The sequence below is a fragment of the Stylophora pistillata genome, chromosome 10 (genome assembly GCF_964205215.1).
Source record: "Stylophora pistillata chromosome 10, jaStyPist1.2, whole genome shotgun sequence".
Classification (NCBI taxonomy): domain Eukaryota; kingdom Metazoa; phylum Cnidaria; class Anthozoa; order Scleractinia; family Pocilloporidae; genus Stylophora; species Stylophora pistillata.
In genome coordinates this window covers 25,524,001-25,548,000 of record NC_142528.1, presented here as the reverse complement: position 1 = coordinate 25,548,000, position 24,000 = coordinate 25,524,001, and the positions used below count along the sequence as shown (strand labels likewise).

At 39.2% G+C, this 24,000-nt stretch overlaps 2 protein-coding genes across 4 annotated transcripts in view; both read left to right on the top strand.

Annotated features, from left to right (window-relative positions):
- LOC111322991 (cholesterol transporter ABCA5-like) overlaps window positions 1-17,708 on the top strand; it is a 28,856-nt gene extending 11,148 nt beyond the window's left edge. For 2 of the 3 annotated variants that reach the window (XM_022926241.2, XM_088736217.1), the window contains 20 exons: window positions 252-390; window positions 637-727; window positions 1,222-1,361; window positions 2,499-2,674; window positions 3,071-3,262; window positions 4,618-4,998; window positions 5,588-5,860; window positions 6,282-6,566; window positions 7,254-7,391; window positions 9,118-9,243; window positions 10,658-10,752; window positions 11,467-11,620; window positions 12,299-12,466; window positions 12,748-12,920; window positions 13,132-13,207; window positions 13,488-13,582; window positions 15,397-15,513; window positions 15,621-15,865; window positions 16,947-17,002; window positions 17,315-17,708. In XM_022926241.2, the coding sequence (XP_022781976.2) occupies window positions 252-390; window positions 637-727; window positions 1,222-1,361; window positions 2,499-2,674; window positions 3,071-3,262; window positions 4,618-4,998; window positions 5,588-5,860; window positions 6,282-6,566; window positions 7,254-7,391; window positions 9,118-9,243; window positions 10,658-10,752; window positions 11,467-11,620; window positions 12,299-12,466; window positions 12,748-12,920; window positions 13,132-13,207; window positions 13,488-13,582; window positions 15,397-15,513; window positions 15,621-15,865; window positions 16,947-17,002; window positions 17,315-17,416 (3,222 nt within the window). In that variant the 3' untranslated portion in view covers window positions 17,417-17,708. The remainder of the gene's footprint in view (window positions 1-251; window positions 391-636; window positions 728-1,221; window positions 1,362-2,498; window positions 2,675-3,070; window positions 3,263-4,617; window positions 4,999-5,587; window positions 5,861-6,281; window positions 6,567-7,253; window positions 7,392-9,117; window positions 9,244-10,657; window positions 10,753-11,466; window positions 11,621-12,298; window positions 12,467-12,747; window positions 12,921-13,131; window positions 13,208-13,487; window positions 13,583-15,396; window positions 15,514-15,620; window positions 15,866-16,946; window positions 17,003-17,314) is intronic. The other variant, XM_088736216.1, reaches the window with a different exon arrangement.
- LOC111322981 (uncharacterized) overlaps window positions 17,422-24,000 on the top strand; it is a 6,976-nt gene continuing 397 nt past the window's right edge. The window contains exons 1-3 of the mRNA XM_088737042.1: window positions 17,422-17,481; window positions 20,267-23,505; window positions 23,965-24,000. The exon at window positions 23,965-24,000 is cut by the window's right edge and continues 21 nt beyond it. Of these exons, the coding sequence (XP_088593168.1) occupies window positions 17,422-17,481; window positions 20,267-23,134 (2,928 nt within the window). The 3' untranslated portion in view covers window positions 23,135-23,505; window positions 23,965-24,000. The remainder of the gene's footprint in view (window positions 17,482-20,266; window positions 23,506-23,964) is intronic.

The following is a 24,000-nucleotide window of genomic DNA, read 5'->3' as shown; positions in this document are numbered from 1 at the left end:
TGCTCCAGCAAAAGGAATCCTTCCTTTTAAGGGTTTTTTCAAGTTACATGGGTACAAAGTTTAACCCTGAGATGGAGAAGGGCAAATGCAGAGTTACTGGTAGTGCCGTATCCAAGAGGCTTCAACTCAGTGACCCTTGTGGGTCCTGGCCTTGGCCAGGAGTCAAGTTTACTAGTGTATTAAGCAACTTGTTCGACTGATTTTCCCATTCATTGATTGAAAGGATTTGTTATTTGTGTACAAATGCAAAGGTGGTCATCTTAGATGAACCCACAAGTGGAATGGATCCATATTCACGCCGACTCATGTGGTCTTTGTTGAAAGAGAAGTGTAAAAACCGAGTGGTTCTCCTTACAACCCATTTTATGGATGAGGCGGACATTTTAGCTGGTAAATGAATGATTTGTTTTATTGACTTCTGATCTCTGCCCTGATTGGCTGTTACCAAGTGGTCACTTTGAGCTTATTTTGCATCATGCTCTTTCAGGAAGCCCTTATATAGTTTGCTGATCAATAAATACTTTAAACAAATGGGGAAGAAAATTGGGTGTGAATTTTTTTTCAATCAGGATTGTATTATGCAAATTGCTGAATAAGTTTGTCTTGTTTGCTCAATGGTTGTGCTCATACTCCCAGATTACAAGGCTATTTTATCCAAAGGAAAAGTGCGCTGTGCAGGAAGCTCACTTTTTCTCAAGAATCGCTTTGGAATTGGATATCATTTGAAGTAAGTATTGGTCAGAAGTTTATACGAAACCACAACTTCTTTCAGTCTGTATTTTCTTAAAATTACCCTTTTACTCCTAAGATCTCATCAGTGATTCTCCTTACGGTATGTGATACAATTCTAATGATGTTAGTTTGGAGAATTTGTTATTGAATCAACTAATACCAGTACTCCCTACTTAACATTTTTCTTTCTTCTCATCACTTGTCTGCTTGATATTATATTAATATTATAAGGAGAAATTCTGTCTTGGTCACTTGTGAGAATTAAAGGGTTCAGTCAGGTTTGACTTTAAGTTAGTCTTTCATGTTTTCTACACTTCAGGTGGTTTGATAGTTTTTATGTTGAGTTCTCATGGACACCTGAATGTATGATTGAATTTTTTGATTGGCTGTGGTGGTTAGTTTGATTCACTTTCACTGGTTTTATTTTTAGGAAAATTGGAAAGCATTACACTGTTTGTGTTTTTGAGTAACAATATTTTTTCCCTTCAGCATGGCTCTAGTAGAAAATTGTGATACTCAGCCATTAACAGAGCTTGTTCAAAGCAAAGTGGAAGGTGCAGAAGCTATCCGTCATCATGGAAAAGAATTGGCATTTGCTCTGCCAATGCAACAAGTGTCATGTTTTCCAGGTAAAGTGAATGAACAACTTCCTGATAAAATGAACAACTACAAGTTACCAATTAACTGATGATAAACACCACAGCATACACTATTGAGTCATGGATGCATGCAGGAGGTTGCTAAGCACAAAAGAAGCTTTAGAGTTGCACGAGGCAATGAGGGAGAGAGACTCTAGTTTCTTGAGTGCTTAGCAAACCTCCCAAGTACATCCATGAGTGTACACTGTGGTGTTTACCAATTGTTTTTTAACATAACATTGATACATCATAGCAAAACAGTTCTCAGAAAAAAACAAGTGCGCAGAAATTTAAACTAGTCTTTGCATTTGCTCACGTCAGCAGCGTACACCCATGGGCAAATGGTGGACAATGAACTGACCAATCCGCGTGTGAGCTTTACTTTGGTTATGTAAAAAAAATATATAAAATAAAATAGCTTTATTGGTACATCCAATCAAAATGGGTCTTCCATACCAATTACAATAAAATGTAATATAAACAATATAAGCATTTAAAAGTGATAAGAACTTACAATACGGTTTTATGTTATAAAAACTTCTGATTGTGGGTAATTTTTCTTGTTAAAGATAAAATTCATGACTGACTTTTTTGAATTTCTGAAACTTGATCAAAACAACCTTATTTTCAAATGTTGCCCATCTGAAAGGCTGCACACTCCATGTCTAGCAGACACCTTACCAAGTCCAAAAAAACCTTTTCCTTCCAGATTTACTGTAAAATGGAGCCATTTTTTTTATTAAGACGATTCCATTACGCTGGTACCAACACCAAAATTAATCACTGTAATTGTTCCAACGAACCTGTCTGTTTAATCTTGAAATCTAATTGTCCATGTGAGGCCAGTTTTGAGAAGGACTGTTGTCAGTAGCTGGTCACTGATGTTTCAACAACCTGAGCAGAATTAAGTCATCTTCAGAGTCAAGTGAAAGTTTTGTCAGTAAAATGTTATAGGTCCAGTCCTTGTAATCTGATTGGTCAGTTTGGCTGTGATGTTATTGGCTGTAAGACTCAGACAAGAGGTGTAGATTGGTCATAATTATTATTGTCAGGGCACTTATGAAAGATTTTTCTTTTATTAATGACTTTTTTCCCAACTTACTCACTCAATTTCCACATACACTTCAGACTTACTCAAGGCACTTGAGGACAACAATGATGGTTCAGAAGGCTGTGCTGCCCCCTTATTAGGTGTGACAAGTTATGGTGTGTCCATGACAACTCTAGAAGAAGTATTTCTTCAACTGGAAGACACTTCTGAAGAGGAAGAAAAATTAGCAGATGTTGCACAAGAAACAGTTACTGTAAGAAATCCTTGAGGTTTAAATTGGAAATTAACCCTTTGACCCCTAAGAGTGATTAGCATCTAATTTCTCCTTACAATATCACACCTGGATCACACATTAGGGTAATGAGAGTAAAGGAAATCATCACCAACTAAACAAGCTCTTGATTGTTAAACAAATTCTCCTAGTCTGCACCTAAAGAAATGTATAGAGAACAGTGTGGAGAATATACATGCTGATGTCAGGAAGAGTGGGACAGGGTGTGCTTATGAGATTAAGTACTTTTCCAGAGCCTGTTTTCTGGGGTGTCTGCCCTGTGTTGAATGGTTGACAACAATTGTGTTTTGCAACTAAAAATTGTCTGCCTTTACTTTTAAGTAACCCCAGTTGTCTTTCTATTCTTTTTCTTGCAAGGTTGGCGTAGAAGATTCTTTCAATTTGTTGAAACCTTCAGATGCTGTCAACATTGAAGACAGAGGTAGTAGGATTTCAGGGTCAGCCAATGCATTACATAACACAGGAGTGGAGCTGAATAATCCAGAACTGATGGCTGATTCACACAAATCAGTCTGGAAGGCAAAACAACAGGTCCTAGGATTACTACGGGTATGTTACTAGTCAAGACCAACCAGAGCAGATTTCTATTGGATGTTGTAAATTAAAGTAAAACCATTTTTTCCAGATTTGCATTTTATACTACTGTATTTACCCGTGTATAATGCGTGCCCATGTATAATCCGCTCCCTTGGTTTTAACCTAATTTATCAGAAAAAAAAGTTTTTCACAGCAAAGAAGACAAGTTAAATATTCGTACAATTATTTATTAAGACAGCTAGAATAAGAAATTTACTATATTGTTAACATCAATATCTTTTGTCACTTAGTTATGTATGACATTATTGAAATCAAACTTTAGGACTTCAAGTGAGGCATAGCTAATTTGACAATTCCATGGCCCAGTAAATATTATGATTGAGCAACAATATGTCCAAAAAGTATTGGAAGATTTTGTGTCATATCATTGTATTTTTAGAATTTTCAAACTAATGCTATGCAATTTTCTGGCCGTGTAACTTGAGATCTCTTCACAGGCGGCCAAATTTGCATATCCACTCTGAAATCTGATCCATTTGCCTGTTTGCATACTTGCAAAAATATTTAGCGATTTTTGTCTTTCCTCTTGATTTTAGAGTAAAAATGTAATACAGTAAAAACCCGCATACAAGAACATGTGGATTAAGAACACTCAGGCGGAAATTTGGTAAAAAAGGAGCATATATATAAGAACACATTCAGCCTGAAAATTGAAAATTTTTCTTGTATATAAAAACTCTTCCCTTTTCAGTCTAATAGAACAAACAGTGTCTGTAACTTTACTGTGGTATATCACCAAGAACTCTGTATAAATGCTAGTAATTTTACTTGCTGTGTATAGCAAATGTACAACAAAATTACTGTATTTGGAATAAAAGTCTTATAATTACATGAAAAATATGCTCAGCTGTGCAATATATTGTCTAATGTTGTGTGTCTCAAGTTTAATTTTCTCTCAAAGTTATGTATTTCATCATAGTTAGTAAATCCCTTACATTTTTTTTCGAAGTAAAAAATTAAGAACACTTGAGAACACTTTCAGGCTGATTTCACTTAAAATACCCGATATATATGAACCCAATCAGCGTGAACCCCAAAAATGGGTGTTCTTGTATGCAGGTTTTTACTGTATGCACCTATAATTTTTCATTGAAAATAAGTTATTTAATCAAAGCTTTAAACACGTTACTTTTTTTGTTGTGTTTTTAACATATGCAAATTAGGGTGTGTGTGACAAACAATGGAATTCGTGTATAATACATGCTACGATTTTGATGGTTATTTTTGCAGAAAAAATAGTGCATTATACTTGGGTAAATACGGTATGGCCAAGCTTAGTAGGGCTTAACTTTTCTATTTCTTTTTAGATTCGCTGGTTAATGGCAATCCGTTCACCTGCCAAGATATTTTTCCAAATTATTGTTCCACCAATTCTCATGATTGTTGGTCTTTCAATTTTACGTGGAGCCAAGAATGACAGCCAATCAGCAACAGGTTTGGTGCCTCTCAAACTGACACCTGAGATGTACCTGAAACCTGGAAGTAAAGAGAGTTACGCCTCCTTTGCTCTTCTCCAGAACTCAACCAAAGGGGCCATGGATTATGTTATGAGCTACCTGAGTGATTATGGTGTGGGTACGGTGTTGGTATCTTCTATGAGTAACATATTGAGCAAGTCATCACATGATCTGTACAATTTGGGATTTAACATTCTCAAGTTTCCTGCAGACAATTTTTTGCCATCTAGTGTAAGTAAAAGTATTTTCCCTGTATTAAAATGCTGTAAGAGCATTTGTTGGTTATTTTTCCCAGAAATCATTCTGTGTCAAAATAATGGGTCATTCCTAAGTTTAAAGTGCACTCACTTGAAAGTAAGGCTTGGTGCAAAACCTTTATTCATTGGTTAAAATTAAATTTCATTTACCTGAGAATATTAAATGATTTCCACACTTACCCTCATTTTGAAACAGAGGCTAGGGGTATCTTGGAAATGGCCCATTGAGTTATGAAGAAAAGCCTGTAATTAATATCTGAATAAAAAGAACCTAATTAGTAAGCTTTTAGTTCCTATTATTTAACCATTGCACCTGTACATTTATATTCATATTCTTTACACTGACAATTTAGAACTCCTCAAATTGGTTTGAATTTCCTTTATTCTCATGACCTTTACATTTGATTCAGGGGGGAGGGGTGATACCGTGAACAGAAGTAAGAAGCTAGTCACGCACTCTTACAGGTTTAAGGGTAAAAGAGAAAAGTTTTTTGTCAGGCTTTATTTTAGCATGTCACTCAATACAAATATATGCAGTGAGACAGGTCAGAATTGCCTTTCAGGATCTTTCGTCAAGCTTTGAGATGCGATACAATGACACAGCTGTCCATGCTGTACCTGTTGGCATCAACATATTGGGATCCATTCTGCATATGAATGCTTTAAAAAGTCAAAACAAAACACCTTTTCCACTGGAGTCAACCATTCTTGCCTTCCCCGACCTGAAACCTCAGTGGACTTTTGACAACACAGCATTTGTGTCAATCCTTCTCATTGGAATGGCTCTCATTGTTATTCCTGGTAGCTTTGGAATTTTGGTTGTAGCAGAACGGCAGGTAAGAATAAGAGGATGGATGAAAGTTTCTTTGTGTGGCTCCTTGTGATAAAGCTGTTTTGATTGAATCATCAGAAAATGCAACAATCTGAATTGCTTTTATGAATCATTTTAATTTTGCATTTGATAGGCTTATAGAAGGTGACAACAGTATTTTATACCAGTCATAAAAAAAAAGTGAACTACAAAACCAATATACATTATTCTAAGTTGCTTTAATTTGCTCTCAGTGCTTCTGAAATTCTTGTATTCATCTCTGGTGTGATTAATAGTTATAGTAAAGGTTGAATAAATTGAGGACAAAAGAAATTCCACACAACAGAGAGTTTGAAAAGATTCTAATTCAAAAATAGGCCTTTTGTTAGCTTAGGTTTTTAATTATGGCTCTGATAGTGTCCACAAATGTCACTTCTGTCTGGCAGATGAAGATGCGCCATTTACTGAGGGTGTCTGGAGTATCGTCCTTTGTGTATTGGCTTGAGCTTCTTATCTCTGATGGCATTGTAGTCTTAATTCCAGTGATACTGATGTTGATACTGATACCAGCCTTTCAGCTGTCCTCACTATCTCCTCCACCTGCTATGGGATGCTTGGTGATCGCAGCCCTCCTGTACATACCTGCTGGGATTCTATTCTCGTATCTCGTGTCCTTTATGTTCAGTTCGTGGGATGTCTCCCAACAAGTTTTGCCAAATTTGTTCACCTTTGTAAGTATGATGATAACAGTCATTTTATTGTAATGGTGACTTTGCAAGCAGGCACAATGAAGCAAATCATGTGTTCAGGTTATCTATTCATGCTCACCTTGGTCATGTGACATTTTACCCTTGTTCACTTTCTGGTTAGCTCAGGTTGTAGAGTGAGTGCCTGACTGCCTTGCAGGAGGTTGAGGTTGAGGATTCAAGCCTTCAGCCTCCTGACTTCCAATGCTGTGGTCTGGCTTTGACTCTGGAAAGGATGTGTGAGCAAAAATTTTTCTAAAAACTTATAATAATTAGAAACTGCTTAATGCAGTCTGGCCAAAGTCACCCTCCCCCCCTCCTGCAAAATGTGGTTCTGACTAGAATTCATAATTATTATTATCTTTATAATAATTATTATATTATTATCATCATTAACAAATTAATCACCTTATGAAAGCTGTATAGCTTAAGAACTCTGGGGTGTCTTAGCTCTTTTCATGTACATCTATGAAATTACTGCAGTTTTTAGCATGAAATGCAAAAAAGTGTGATTGACATGGAAGAACATGGGTGTGACAGACAAATAAGTGAAAGTGGCATCTATCCAATGACCAACAATACAGTGTAGTTGCCCCTCTAAATTTGACAATTTGTTTTGCTCTTGCTCCTTTAAGTTAGTAAATGTTTCTTTAATTTGTGTTTTTTTTTTAGACTGGAATAATTCCATTCATGACTGTATCTCTTGTGGATATGATATCAAGCCGAGATACTGCTATTGTTCTTCATTATGTGTTTGTATCCCTCTTGCCCCCCTATCCAGTATTTGGAGCTCTTTATTACATCGACAGTGTGAGTATACATAAAAATCTGCCTCAGGTGTACAAAGATTTTCAGCTGCAATTTTATCTGATCTCTAATGAGCTTGATAAAATTTGGGGATGAAATTTTTCTACATTCATTCTCTCTGGGGCTTCTACCTTTGTTCTCTTCTGTGGTTTCTACATTCATTCTCTCTGTGGCTGTACAATCAGTCTTAGTTTGAGACCTGTGGTGTCATTGTGTTGTGTCCTTAGGCAAAACACTAACACTAACTTTCACAGTGCCTCTCTCCATCTGGGAGTATATATATCTTATTAGATGTTTTGTTGTGTAGTATTGCTGTGTATTTTTATGAGTTGTGCCATATAACCGCCTCCCGGTTAGCTCAATGGATAGAGCGCTGGACTGTTGTGTGGGAGGTGGAGGGTTCAAGCCCCAGCCAGACCAACACTCAGGGTCTTAAAATAATTGAAAAGAATAAGCTACCTTTCTATAACATCAAGAAATGATTAGATATTCTAGTCTTCTTGGATAGGGATGAATAAATGGAGGTCCCATCTCCTGCAGGGTTGGGGTAAGAGACGTTAATTTCCCACACATGAGATTACTGTGTGATGGATGTCCTCCCCTGGGGTGGGATGGGTGGGATATTGGGCGCACTTAATTTGGAGCCTCACTCTGTTGTGTGACCCTCACCACACTCTGGTGAAAGTGATTAAATAAATATTGTGATGAGCCCATAGGGTGAGTCAAAATACAAATAACAAGTTAAAAATACTCAATGATACTAAACACCAAAATGTCTAATAAGCTATGTATTATCCAACACGGCACATTAATATTTCAGTGTGGGCAAATTTTACGGATATTTATTTATGGGGAGTGCGTGACAGAAGTATGCAGGGGGGAACGGAATTGGCGCATTGTCATAGTGGTGTTTCTATTTTCTTCAATAAATGATTAAATTTCATTGTTGTCTAACTGCTTTTCTTCGTTCAATTTATCTATTAAAGTATGATCAATATTCACCGGCCATTCTGACTCTTCATTGTCAGAAAAGTGATATAAATTGTCTCAGCTGCCTTTTTTTTTTTTTGTAACTTCAATCCAATTCCTCACTTGTGTGATGTGAAAAAACCTGTCTAACTGGTTCTCTGGAGTACAAATACAAATACCAAGTACTTGTCTTGGGTGTTATTTGTACTCTATGGAGTATAGATGGGTAATAACAATGGATACTGGTGAATTATCAAAGAAGCCTGATGAAACACTGGAGGTGCCTTGCAGTGGACGGGTATTCCATTCAGGGGGGTTAAGTAACACTCTTAGTCACTTCATGCTAACTTAACTTTTTAACTCCCAAGATCTGATTGATAATTCTCCCCTCCAGCTGCTACATATTTCCTTGCAAGTTAGTTACAAGAATTTGGCGTTAGATCAAGATCACAACCTCCTGATAAGTTTGAGTATTCTCCTCACCTGTTTGGTGGATAGTGTATAGATATTGTAAGGAGAAGTTACATGTTAATCACTTTTGGAAGTTAAAGGGTGAAAGGAATTTCGAAACTAGGGTAATACCCTGCCGGATGAGTTATTTGGCTCATCCAGCAGGGTATTATTGATTGACATTATTTTCTCAGCACGGTATTATTGACTGACATTATTTTCTCTGTTGAAATCAAACCTTACTTGGTGGGGGACTTCCTTAATATGTCTCTTTTTTTTCTTTTAAACTTTTAATTGCCATGTTTTTCAGGTGTATAGGTATGAGTCAGTTTTAGCAGCATTCAGAGCTGGTGGTCAATCTGTTGATGTGGAAGTCACAGCAAGTGACTACTTCAAATGGACCAAATACAATGGCATCCCTGCTGCACTGATTGCTGTAAGGTCTCACTAATTAAAAGTGGTTCACCACTCAGCCATGTCACCCCCTCTCTCTGGGCATCATAGTTACCATACATGCTTCAATATACTTTAGCTCTGTGCTGCGGCCTTTTCTCAACTGCATTGCTGCAGCTACAGCATAATGGCAGTCTTCTAATTGTGCTCTACATTGAATATTAAACAGAAGCATGTTGGAGGGAATCAAAGGGGGGCCATATTGATTTCCAGGGCATTCAGATCAGTTTCCCATTTGTGAGGAGGAGGGGGAGGGGGGTTGGGGCAATTGTTGAAAAATCATGAAAAACTTGATTAAAAGTGAGCTAACCGCCTCCCGGTTAGCTCAATGGATAGAGCGCTGGACTGTAGTGCGGGAGGTCAAGGGTTTGAGTCCCGGCTGGACCAACACTCAAGGTCTTAAAATAATTGAGAAGAATTTGTTACCTTTCTATAACATCAAGAAATGGTTAGATATTCTAGTCTTCTCAGATAGGGACGAATAAATGGAGATCCCGTCTCCTGCAGGGTTGGGGCAGGAGACGTTAATTTCCCACACACGAGATTACTGTGTGATGGATGTCCTCCCCTGGGGTGAGATGGGTGGGTTAGGACAGCAGGTCCACATCAGCTATTACAGCTGCCAATTAATCAACCTGCTTAAACAAATAAATGAACTACAACTAGAACTACCCTGTCTTTCTACTGAATTCTTGCCCAGCTGTGATGAATACTGCATATATACAGAATGTATTTCTTTGATTTTAAAACCTACAACTATCAAAATGAAAACTACCACTGGCCTTCAACTACAGGTACAATTTGAACTCAGAAACACAACTCGGCCTAAATGTTTGACAACACTTAATTTACTTATGATAAAATGATTTCCACAGTTGCATTTCTATTCCCCCCCCCCCTCCTGCCCTTCCCCCCAGGCCTGTTTTTAATTTGAAGTTTTTGTGTAGAGGTACTCAAAGCTCTAAACAGGGGCCAGGTTAATAAGGGGTGTGGCTTAATACTGCTGTTTGATAATTATTTCACAAGCGCGCATTGGATATGAGATGATAGATAGCCAACGAGGCACGTAGCACCGAGTTGGCTTTGATCATCTCATATCCAACAAGCGCAAGTGGAATAATTGTTTTATTAAAAACACCCCCAAGTTATTAAACAAATCTTACCAAATCTTAAATTTTTTAGCTCCCTTTTAATTTTAAGCTGACACACACTTACCATATTTGTAGATTATGGTATATTGGCTCATATACCATAATGGCTAAGCCATTAAAAAGTCTTGAATTGCATTATCTGATGATCCAGTTTTTAATAATCAGTCATATGTGTCTGACATTAAGTTATGATCATTAGGTCTGCAATGTAATAAATGACATCTGTTCTCTTATGTCATTTCTCAGCCTGTTTTTCATACCATTCTGTTTTCTGTGCTGATCTACCTCTTGGACCAACATAAAACTGGTGGTGCTGTGAACTGCATAGACTGTTCCAAAAGGTAATGAAGTGCTGTAATTAATATGATAGTTGATGGCAATGAAAATGTGTACTTTTAGCAAGAGCTGTGGCTCTGATCTGGACAAAAGAACTCAGAGGGGGACATGGGGGATTCTGAATACCACTGCACCACAAACAAAACTGAACAAACATTGTCGCAAGAAATATTATCAACACACTGACATCATGATACAGTGTAAGTCTCAGAATTTACCTGGTCTGATTACAATCATCTTTACCACGCGCTGGTCTTTGGTTGGTTGATAGTGCACGTGGTAGAGGTCCAGAGGTGAAGTAAAATATTATTGAATGTGGCCAGGGGTTAATCAGCGACTTTTTATTAAAGATTAACTGGGATGTATTGCTTATTTTATTAGACAATGAACCACAGATTATCTGTGTACATTGTACACTGTAAGTTTTGAGATCACTGCAACACTATAATGCAGGTTGCTCTTCACTGCAATACTGCGTTAAAAAAAAAAGGTCAACACCTGTACTGCAACACTGCAAACCCCAATTAATGTCCCCCTCAACTTAGCTAGGTCAAAAACTCTAAATCCAGTTGTTGGATACCTGTAGATTCCTTAAAGTTTATGAATGCATTTTATTGACCTTTGCCACATTGATGCTCTCTTGCACCTTCCTTCCCTCTCCTTTTCTTGTTTGTTGTGCAGTCACTACAGACTTAGTCATTGTCCTATTACACTCTTAGCATGAATGACAAGAACAATGTTCATGTGGACAGAACTTTGCTACAGGACAGTATGCAATCATTGGATCCAGAAGACGAGGATGTGAGGAGGGAAAAAGAAAAAGTCTTAAACATGGTTTCCATAGAAGATTCCACCTTTTCTGCAATAATAAAGGTGAGAAAGAGGACGTTTTCTCTGGAAACATTGTGTTTGTACTGTGACAGTGATCTTTTCAAAAGGTTCATGTGATTTAGATTGGACCATTATGGCGAGACAGCTGGTTAGAGTTTTCCAGCTTCATTTACCCTGGTAACTAAGGTTTTTCACAAAACCCATTTGGTGATTTGCTCTTAACTCCCCAAAGTGATTAACCCGTAACTTCTCCATAAATTATTCAGCCAACAGGTAATGAATTAATAAAATTGATTAATATCTAAACACCAAATTCTTAAAACTATAGTTAACAAGAAAAGATGTGGCAGCTAAGCTATTAGCTTAGTGTAAGGCTCAAGACAAGTTCCTCAGTGCCATCAGTCAGTTTTCATCTCTCATAAAAGTCAGCTGAGAGCTTCTTTTCTAGGGTTCCCCTTTATCTGAACAATTGTACCACACAGGTAAGAATTAACCCTTTGCACCCTAACGTCAGCATGCATATTCTCCATACTGTTCTCTATATGTTTCTCACGGTGCTGATGAGGAGAATTTGTTTAACAATCAGTAGGTGATCATTTCCTTTATTCTCATGGTCTTGATCTCTGGGTTAAAGGGTTAAGTAAACTCACACCCAATTGTGGAGAGTGTTGCTTTTATTGACAAAGTTCAAGCTTTTTGGTATTGTTTGTGTTTGCCTAGGGATTATGGAAGACATTTGGCTCAGGAAAGAAGTCCAAAACAGTTGTCAAAGATCTGTACTTTGGTGTTGAGCAAGGAGAAGTTTTTGGACTTCTTGGTCCAAATGGAGCTGGGAAGACAACCTCCCTGAACATGGTCATAGCAGACATTCCACCAACAAGAGGAAAGGTATTATAAGCAACTCAATCCGTGATATTATGATATAAATCTTAAAGCAACTGTGCATCATAATAGTTTTTTTGTTTTTACTTTGACCTCTTCTTGACCCTTTGTTAAAACCCTCCTGAATAGGTTTTTTTATGATAATCTACTTTTTGTTCTGGTTTTGCAACACTGACGTGACTTGGCCTCTGATATGTGGTCCCAATGTGGCAAGTATGAAAAATTTTGCTTTTAAATCAGCCACTTATATTAAACACTAAGATTTTGTTTGCCCTTCCTTGCTCTAGGTCTATGTAGCAGGTTTGGATGTCAGAAAACAGTCCCATGAGGCATTTCAACACATGGGATTTTGCCCTCAGGAAGATGCACTCTGGCCAATGATAACATTGCAAGAACACCTTGAGGCTTTTGCCAGGTTGCGTGGCGTGCCTTGGGGAGAGGTCAAACGGGTGGTTGAACAGTAAGTTCAGTTTGCAGACAGACTACAACCTTTGGCAAACTTTCCTGTCATAGAAGTGCAAAATTTTTCTTTCCGACTGTATAAGGTATTGGCAAAGGAAGATATCTGAGTCTAAAATCAAATCATTCATTAGCTAATTCAGAAAGTGCTCTTTTTATTCACCTGGTTCTTTACCTCTACTGACCTAATAATTTTTCCATCTATTTTATAGCTATTTGTCCGCTTTAAGGATTACTGAACATGCTAAGAAGAAGACTCGAGATCTTTCAGGAGGAACAAAACGAAAGGTCAGTATTTTGCTAAATGCATGTTAGACAAATTTTATTTCAGGTGTTTCCTTAATTAAGTTCTAGTTTTTTAGTTATAATTTACATTTCTGGTAATGTACTGTTACTCAGATATAAGTTTAGTGCTTCATGTTATTATGAGGCTGGCTGTGCAAGTGAGAAATATGAAGCAAATCCACTGTTCTCCACTCAATGGATAGCAAGAAACAAAGCCAATCAGATCGCAAATTTTCAGAGCTAGTAGATTTATTCTTCTGCTTTATATCTCTTGTTCTCATAGGTCAGTTTTGCCATGGCAATGCTGGGGGACCCACAGCTGTTGTTGCTTGATGAACCTTCCACAGGCATGGACCCTTCTGCCAGACGTTTCTTATGGTGAGAGGTTGACTGAACTGTATCAGATCCATGCATTGTGATTAATCTTTTACTACCTAACATAAGTATGGATGTTCTCCATGCAGTTCTCTATGCATTTCCGAAATAAATGTACTGACAAGAGAGATTTGTTTAACAATTATTAGCTGGTGTTTATTTCTTTAGGAAATTCATAGAGTACTCTTCATAAAGTGCTGTCGGTCGACCGTCGGCCGACAGTCGGCCAACAGACGGCCAACAGTCAGCCGACAGTTTTTGTTATGTTGCAGACTAAAGTGTCGGCCGACAGATGGCCAGCAGTTGGCCATCTGTTGGTCACCTGTCGGTGACCTGTCGGCAATGTGTCAGTAAGTCGTGTGCTGAAGTGATCGCTTTATCGCTTAAACAACTTCGTCGAAACGGGAAAAATTAATTGCAAAGAGATAGTTAGTATGGCTATGGCCTACCTTGCTTGCATTGGCTAACGATACCTGCCCATATTGGTTCGATTTTATTTGTCAGCCATTTAGGGGAGCAGGGTTGGTGTAGTGGTGAGAGCGCTTGCCTTCCGCCAATGTGTCCCGGGTTCGATTCCCGGACCCGAAGTCATATGTGGATTGAGTTTGTTGGTTCTCTACTCTGCTCCGACAGGTTTTTCCCCGGGTACTCCGGTTTTCCCCTCTCCTCAAAAACCATCATTATTTGAATTTATTTAGTTTAAGTTTATTTGTTGCTCGGAGATATTAGCACTTGCATGCTACCTTGAAATTCGAGGATAAATAAAGTTGTTATTATTATATTATTATTATTATTATTATTATTATTATTATTGTTATCATTATTATTATTATTGAAACTGTTTCTTAGTTCCCAATCCCCTTGATGTCCTGCCTGCGAAACTCCGTTAAAAATTTTTTTTTTTATTTAGAAGTTTCATGTATGAAACCCCATTAAAGTTTTATTTGTTTAGAAGTTTACTCTGTTGGTTCATTCACTTTTGTAAAGTTGGCGGCTCCTAAAGGAGCCGTTTTTTTTTATTGAAGATCTTTATCTCGGCAATTGCGACTAAGTCTAAACAAACGGCTCCTCTAAGAGCCACCAAATAAAATAAAAGTCAGTGACCAATGTGTTGATGTCTTTTATAAATAAAATGAAATGAAGGTTAATAAAAGGCCAAAAAGATATACTTTTGATATTTTAATTGTCACAATATGCCAGAAAGGGCGATAATCGCGACCTGTCACAAGAAAAGAGAGATTAATCAGACATACATGACGTAACGTCAACTATGGTTTCGCGATGCATAGGGCGATTAAAAAACTTCATTTTTGCTATCAAGCAAACAAGCCGATTTTAGTGTAAAAATACAAGTTAGGAGGTCGGTAAATACAAAAATTGGTACGTACGGTCTGGCTGTCGGTAATGTGTCAGTATTACGTCGGCCAACAGTTGGCCGACAGGTTACCAACAGCAAAACATAGGAGCTTTTGTTCACTTTTACCACTACCTTAATGTGTTATTCAGGGATGACTTTTAAAGGAAAATCAGATGCAAGTCACTGTATGGGGTCAGAAGATTAACTGTAAGAGTAACCACTCGCTGCTCTCGCTCTACCTTTTAGTGTTTTGTGACAAACTACTTTGTGGCAACAACAAGTTTTAGCCCTCATCTTACAAAAATTATTTTTCCTTAGTGCAAGTGTTAATATCTTTTACTGCTTTGAACATTTTGGCAAGGCCTCGTCACCATTTCTAAACACACTCGCATAAATTTAACAAGTTATGCCGCTGTTTGTTGTACCTAACTTTCTGCTTGTTTTCCTCTCCCACTATCAGGAACACCATTAGCAGAAATGTCCATGGTAACCGAGGGGCTGTTCTAACAACACACTCCATGGAGGAGGCAGATGCTTTGTGCTCACGAGTTGGTATCATGGTCAAAGGCCAACTCAAGTAAGTTATACCTCAAACAAATGTCTTTTCTTTAATAAGGAAGAGTTGTTATACCTTTAACCTTTGTCTTGACTAAATTATAATTACCCAACTTCTTGTGTTTTCAGGTGTCTTGGTTCAACACAACACCTAAAGAGCATTTATGGGAGTGGTTACACCCTGGAATTAAAACTAAAGCAAACCCACACCTCAGGTCCATCGCCAGAAGATTCAATGGAACAGTTACATGACTATGTTATCAAGCTACTTCCAGGTGCCACTCAGTCTGAAGTGTTTGGTGGAAGAGTGATATACAAGGTTCCAAAAGAAGGTGTTGGGGCACTATCAGTCATCTTTAATAAGCTTGAAAAAGGTATGTTATCTATCTGAAAGGGTTGGATGTGCTTGATAGCATTCATCAACGTTGCTAATTGGAAAGAGGGTGCCTGGGATATCCAGGGTCTTCCACTGTGACAAAAAGACCCCAGATAAAATACTGTCCTCATGGCTGCCAAATTCCCACAACCCACTCATAAGCCCCTATTCTGTGCACCTGTCATTGTTAATTAGATCTGAGTGGGAAAAAAAATCTAGGAAGGAGCTGGTTGAGGGGAGGGGAGGGCTAGGAAGGAGCTGGTTGAGGGGAGGGAAGGAGAGGGGGGAGGGAAGGGGAGGGGAGGGGAGGGGGGATCTTGGAAAACATATCAGAGGAACAGATGCTGCCAAACTGCTTAACCCTTTCATCAGCATCTAATTTCTCCTTATAATAAATTGTTACCCTAGAATAAAATTTGAAGGTCACAAAAATAGAGGAAATGATCACCAAGTAAATGAGCTCTTGGTATTGAACAAATTCTCCTTGTCATAATGCAAAGAGAACAGTTTGGAAGATATGCTTATTGATTTTAGAATGCAAAGGATTATGAACTCAAAGAAGCCAGCTGTAACAGAGTTGCAATATTCCTTGTGAGCCTGCACTTGAAACATTGACTGCCTAGAAGTCATTTTGTTCATTTACATGAACAGTGTTGGGCAAAAACCCTGAATTAAATTGGACAGGACAGTTAATCTGCTTTTTACAAAAAAGTTCAAGCAGTATTCACTAGCCACAGACCAATAGAAATTCAGTTTTGGCTAGTGGTTTTTTATTTCCACTAGCCAGTTTGGCTAGTAAACAACCTAAAATTGTCGTAACATCTAAGATGTCATGATCCCCTTGGCTAAGTGAGTAGCAAAGTTAGTGTCGAGCCCTGAGTGCTACAGAAGGGTACCACACAAGTAGCTTTCAGTAGATTGGAAGAATCTCATGGTAATGCCACTAAAGCTGTAACTTATTGTGCCTGTTCTATAAAGTGCTTGACTCTCAAGGAAAACATTAATATTAGTAAGAGCAGTGTTTTAACTACAGCTTGATAGCTTATTCATTCACTGAGTATAGCTGTATGTTTTAATAGGCAAGGAAGACATCGGGATAGAGGAGTACAGTTTCAGTCAGTCAACACTGGAACAGGTATGAAATTTTTCTTACCCCTTTTTGATCAACATGTTGGAGTAAAGCAACCCCAAGCAGACTTCTTACTGGTGTAAGATGTCTGCTAGGGGTCTGGCATTATTTGTGCCAGCTAGACCCCGGCAAACCTCTCCCCGATGTTGTTTGTATTTTTACTCTCCCTACTTGCTCATCAAAATACAGCACAACGCATAAAAATACTCAGCGATACCACATAACAAAACATCTTATGAGATATATATACATCTCACTTGTTTCAATTGATAACTGACCAATCAAACTGCTGACTATCAACTATAATGATATCCTCAGGTTTTTCTGGAGTTTGCAAAAGAACAAGATGATGACAGAACTGGAGCCAAAGATAACAAAGAAGAGAATGTACAAAATGGTGAATCTCACCCAGCAGTGTAACTAGAATGTCATTCGTAGAGCTTACATCACAAGACTTAGTAGAGCTTCTTCTAGAGCTGCTCTTGGTATTCAAAGTTTGCAGTTTTTAATGTTATTTCTTATTTTTGTTGACTGATTGAATTGAAAAAGAAAAGACTTAACTCAATTACACATGTCCAAAAAATAATTCCCAATGTGACAGTTCGTGACACGACTGTAACCTCCTCTAAAGGTTATTAGTATAAGGGATGTAACTAATTGTGCTCAAACCTGATTCAGTCTTCAACCAATAAAATCTTCTTTAATCATTGGATTCAAAAACAAGATCACACATTCACTCCAATCCAAGAACCCAAGGTCCTTTTTATCTGATCAAGACCATGCGGTCTGTTTGTCAAATCTGAATCACATGATAAAACTATTGTTCTGAATTCTACAGTGGAGAAGACAATTCAAATGCACGGTAGAAATCACGGTTTAATTAAATGCGGTTGGTAATCAAAATTACAAATGAAAATAAAGAGATTGATGTGTAATCATGCATGAAAAGGGCGAAGTAGAGATTGAAGATTGCAAAGTTATAATTGACCATTGTAGCTGAATTTATGTGGCTGAATTTGTGTGGTTCGAACTAAAAGAAAATGTATCGTATCATATTAGTATTAATGTCTTGTTCGTGCGCATTTAAATTTTATATTTCCAGGAAAGCTTTTGATGTTACGAAGCTAAGGCGTCAGTCTTAAGCTGCTGATTAGCTAAGTGATTTCCGCCGATATAAATGAAATTGTATGAAACTCACGTCATTTACAGGCTCAGAAGTCGAAGAATAAATTGAAATTAAAAGCGCGTACAAATACAGCGAAGTTTACACAAACGGACTTTGGCATCCATTCTATGTTTGGTAAACCCCTTGTTTTTTGTCGACGTAAGCTTTAACGCGAGTTTCGTTATTATGAACACGATTCGCAATCAAATCTAATGAAACTTATGTCATACGAAAGGCTAGATCTTAAAGTTTATTTATATTCTAGTTTTTTTGATGTGAAATTAAGGGTGGGCGTAAACGGGCAAAATTCGGCAGAAAGCAGTTTGGCGTCCTCTAGGAGTCCCTGAAGGGCAAGCGGATTTTGTCAGCGATGTTTCCTCCGACGGCTGCCTTCGATAAATAACTGGCCATGGATCAATATAATTGTCAGAACGAAGCGGCTCTTTCTCTGGATTATTAAAAAAACGAAAAAAACTGCGTCCAAGAGAGCCCAGAAATCGAGAAGTAATATCACGGATTTCAATCACGGAAAAACGGGTGGTGTTTGATGAAGCACGAAGCGTGTCATATCTTCTCGAATGAATTAATCAGAAATTACCCAGTGACCTGTTTTTTTTTTTTTAAATCAAAAAATGATAAATTGTGCAGTGGCATGTTTTTGTCCCTCACGGAAAGATCACGTTTATTGGTGTAAATTTCACACGAGAGGCTTCACAAAGTTTAAGCTAAATCCCTAGTGGTGGCGATTTCACTTGAGTGGTGGCGAATTGACCGTAAATCGTTAGAATTAGCTTTGCATTTCCATCTACGTTTACAGGCCATCTGGCCTGTGAATTTACAAACGCTGACCCGTAGTAAAATGACATTTTCTTCCCTTTCAAGTGATTTCAATTATCATTTGAACTGAAAGTGATGACCGCCGAGCCATTTCGATTTGAACGAGGAGGAACTCAGCTTAGGGCCGACTCTGAAACTTCCACCGACCCGTCTACCACACATAACGAAGGGGCTCTCCTTTAAACCTCGTATCTGGAGTTTCAAAAAGGACGAAGAGTTTAAGAGGCGAAAAAGAGGCGGCGAACATTCATTTGATGATCTTCGTTATTGCCGATATCTACGAAAGAGAGGGCAGTCAAGGGCGGTCAAGGTCTGATACGACTGAACCAAAGAAATGACATCAACAGCGCCGATCTGCGGGTTCTCTACCTTCGTAAAGACTAGGCAACGTCAAGAAATAAATGCAATGGAAAAAAGAACAACTGGTTTCGAATTGCGCCGATCGAAAGTACTCTTGTTACGAAACGAAACGGATCATTTGCATTCAGGTCTTGCACTTTTTATGGAATGCACGGTACAAGCCATGGGAGGTTTCTTTAATCAACACTAGGTTTTTGGAAGTTCACAACACGAAATAACAAGGAAGAAACAACAGATGATGCGCCGTCTGGCAAAATAACCAAGGGAGAGTAACACCAGGACAAAGAAAACAGGAAAAGGCTGTTATGAATATTTGATATGTGGTCAAAAAATAATAACTTTGGTTTATTCAAAAAACTAATTCTACTTCAGGTGACATAATAGGGCTAGGTCGAGTTGTTATAGACATTAGTCATCTATCCCGACAAGATCATTAAGTTTACCTGCTTCTTCCGTCACCCAACAGCAGCTTCGTTCCCAGGGCCTTTCTTCCTCTCGCATCCAGGAGTGACAGAGGGGACATAGGCTTTAGCTTGCACTTCAGGAATTATTATTTGATTTCGTAATATGTTGTGCGATGAGCATCGATAAGGGCTTTGATGACGTTTATTCTTAGCAAGTTTTACCAGTTATTGTTAGGAATGTGAGGGGGGGAAGGCGAGGATTTCTTAAAAGCTACCATTTTAATTGTTAAATTGAGCGTAATGAAAAATTTTGAGGAGGGGGAGTATGGAATTCATGTTGTTGCGGTGTTAACCTTTTTCTTTATGCAGTTTTGCGGTGAAGAACAACTTGCATTGCGGAGATTTCAAACCTTACGGTGTATGATGAACTACAAACCGACTGTGTTCGATGCAATAAACCATTTCCGGTGTCGCAGTTTATTCTTTAACCCTTTTAAAAACTAGAAGGGGACGAAGAAGGAGACGAATGAGACGAAGGAGGAGACTAAGAAAGACAAGAAGGAGGAGAGGAAGGGGGAGACGAAGAAGGAGACGAAGGAGGAGACTAAGAAAGACAAGAAGGAGGAGACGAAGAAGGAGACGAAGAAGGAGACGAATGAGACGAAGGAGGAGACTAAGAAAGACAAGAAGGAGGAGAGGAAGGGGGAGACGAAGAAGGAGACGAAGGAGGAGACTAAGAAAGACAAGAAGGAGGAGACGAAGAAGGAGACGAAGGAGGAGACTAAGAAAGACAAGAAGGAGGAGAGGAAGGAGGAGACGAAGAAGGAGACGAAGGAGGAGACTAAGAAAGACAAGAAGGAGGAGAGGAAGAAGGAGACGAAGAAGGAGACGAAGGAGGAGACTAAGAAAGACAAGAAGGAGGAGAGGAAGGGGGAGACGAAGAAGGAGACGAAGGAGGAGACTAAGAAAGACAAGAAGGAGGAGACGAAGAAGGAGACGAAGAAGGAGACGAATGAGACGAAGGAGGAGACTAAGAAAGACAAGAAGGAGGGGAGGAAGGGGGAGACGAAGAAGGAGACGAAGGAGGAGACTAAGAAAGACAAGAAGGAGGAGACGAAGAAGGAGACGAAGAAGGAGACGAAGGAGGAGACTAAGGAAGACAAGAAGGAGGAGAGGAAGGAGGAGACGAAGAAGGAGACGAAGGAGGAGACTAAGAAAGACAAGAAGGAGGAGAGGAAGAAGGAGACGAGGAAGGAGACGAAGGAGGAGACTAAGAAAGACAAGAAGGAGGAGAGGAAGAAGGAGACGAAGCAGGAGACTAAGAAAGACAAGAAGGAGGAGAGGAAGAAGGAGACGAAGGAGGAGACTAAGAAAGACAAGAAGGAGGTGAGGAAGGAGGAGACGAAGAAGGAGACGAAGGAGGAGACTAAGAAAGACAAGAAGGAGGAGACGAAGAAGGAGACGAAGGAGGAGACTAAGAAAGACAAGAAGGAGGAGAGGAAGGAGGAGACGAAGAAGGAGACGAAGGAGGAGACTAAGAAAGACAAGAAGGAGGAGACGAAGAAGGAGACGAAGGAGGAGACTAAGAAAGACAAGAAGGAGGAGACGAAGAAGGAGACGAAGAAGGAGACGAAGGAGGAGACTAAGAAAGACAAGAAGGAGGAGACGAAGAAGGAGACGAAGAAGGAGACGAAGGAGGAGACTAAGAAAGACAAGAAGGAGGAGAGGAAGGAGGAGACGAAGAAGGAGACGAAGGAGGAGACTAAGAAAGACAAGAAGGAGGAGAGGAAGGGAGAGACGAAGAAGGAGACGAAGGAGGAGACTAAGAAAGACAAGAAGGAGGAGACGAAGAAGGAGACGAAGGAGGAGACTAAGAAAGACAAGAAGGAGGAGAGGAAGGAGGAGACGAAGAAGGAGACGAAGGAGGAGACTAAGAAAGACAAGAAGGAGGAGACGAAGAAGGAGACGAAGGAGGAGACTAAGAAAGACAAGAAGGAGGAGAGGAAGGGGGAGACGAAGAAGGAGACGAAGGAGGAGACTAAGAAAGACAAGAAGGAGGAGAGGAAGGGGGAGACGAAGAAGGAGACGAAGGAGGAGACTAAGAAAGACAAGAAGGAGGAGACGAAGAAGGAGACGAAGAAGGAGACGAAGGAGGAGACTAAGAAAGACAAGAAGGAGGAGACGAAGAAGGAGACGAAGAAGGAGACGAAGGAGGAGACTAAGAAAGACAAGAAGGAGGAGACGAAGAAGGAGACGAAGAAGGAGACGAAGGAGGAGACTAAGAAAGACAAGAAGGAGGAGAGGAAGGAGGAGACGAAGAAGGAGACGAAGGAGGAGAGTAAGAAAGACAAGAAGGAGGAGACGAAGAAGGAGACGAAGGAGGAGACTAAGAAAGACAAGAAGGAGGAGAGGAAGGAGGAGACGAAGAAGGAGACGAAGGAGGAGACTAAGAAAGACAAGAAGGAGGAGACGAAGAAGGAGACGAAGGAGGAGACTAAGAAAGACAAGAAGGAGGAGAGGAAGGGGGAGACGAAGAAGGAGACGAAGGAGGAGACTAAGAAAGACAAGAAGGAGGAGAGGAAGGGGGAGACGAAGAAGGAGACGAAGGAGGAGACTAAGAAAGACAAGAAGGAGGAGACGAAGAAGGAGACGAAGAAGGAGACGAAGGAGGAGACTAAGAAAGACAAGAAGGAGGAGACGAAGAAGGAGACGAAGAAGGAGACGAAGGAGGAGACTAAGAAAGACAAGAAGGAGGAGAGGAAGGAGGAGACGAAGAAGGAGACGAAGGAGGAGACTAAGAAAGACAAGAAGGAGGAGACGAAGAAGGAGACGAAGAAGGAGACGAAGGAGGAGACTAAGAAAGACAAGAAGGAGGAGAGGAAACTGGATCGAAGCACTCTGATATACCTCATAAATGCTTTCGTCTTTTGCAAACTTTTTTATTGTTCGACAGTTTGGAGCAATACAAGTAATAAGAATATCAAAAAACTTCAGTTAGTCCAGAACTACGCTTGCAGGATCGTGACTGGCTTGAAAAAGTACGATCACATCACAGAGGCACTGAAGTCCCTTAAATGGCTTAACGTAAAGAAAAAACTACTTTTTAATGACTTAGTCATGGTTTATAAATGCATCAACAACTTGACTCCTAACTATCTCTGTGAACGATTTAAACAACGTTCCGAAATTCACCAAAGAGATACCAGACAGAAGAGCGAGCTTACGTTGCCCAAGTGCAGGATCGCGGCTGGGCAAAGGGCTTTTGCCTTCCGTGGGGCTAAAAGTTATAATTTTTTACCTAAATTTATCAGAGACACAGATAGCCTAAGTGGTTTTAAAAAGAAAATTTTTAAGAATATTCTTAATTCGTAACATGTGACTTTAGTATATAAGCTAATTTTTTTTTTTTTTTTTTTTTTTTTTAATATCATGTTATCTTATTATGACGTTTTTATGACTTTATATCTTATATTCATGTATGGCGGAAGAGCCCCCAGGGGGGAGCTATGCAATAAAGTATGTATGTATGTATGTATGTATGTATGTATGTAGGAAGGGGGAGACGAAGAAGGGGACGAAGAAGGAGACGAATGAGACGAAGGAGACGACTAAGAAAGACAAGAAGGAGGAGAGGAAGGAGAAGACGAAGAAGAAGACGAAGTAGGAGACTAAGGAGGAGACTAAGAAAGACAAGAAGGAGGAGAGGAAGCTGGAAAGATGATTGACTCACCTGGAAGATTGAAGTATGAATAGACTAAACAATAAGAAACATCATCACCCAAGGGTTTTATTGTTGTTAAAGAATGTTATCAATACTTTTTCAGGTGTATATGAAAATTTATTACACGACTCGTGCAGTCAGAGGGCCAATAACTAAAATCAACCGATCAAAATGCTCTATTACCGGTCAGTATTCTCTCAGTATTGGACCGGGCACTGTCCCGAATGGTCCCGAATGATACCGCACGTGTGTCCCTTTGAACTTCAGTCATATAATAAATCTCTTATTAACCAAGCTTGCTCGGGACCGTACTGGACGAATATCGGCCCTCGGTCTTTTTTGTAAGGACCTCGTTGCGCTCAGTCCATACTGTCAAGACCTCGGGCCGATATTCTCCCAATACGGCCCTCGCGCTTGGTTAATAAGATATATTTATATCGTAAAACTTCTGGTAGTAAAGATTGGTGTTTTTAATTTTTAGGTTCGGTTAGCTATGTGAAGAAAAGCCTTGCCATCA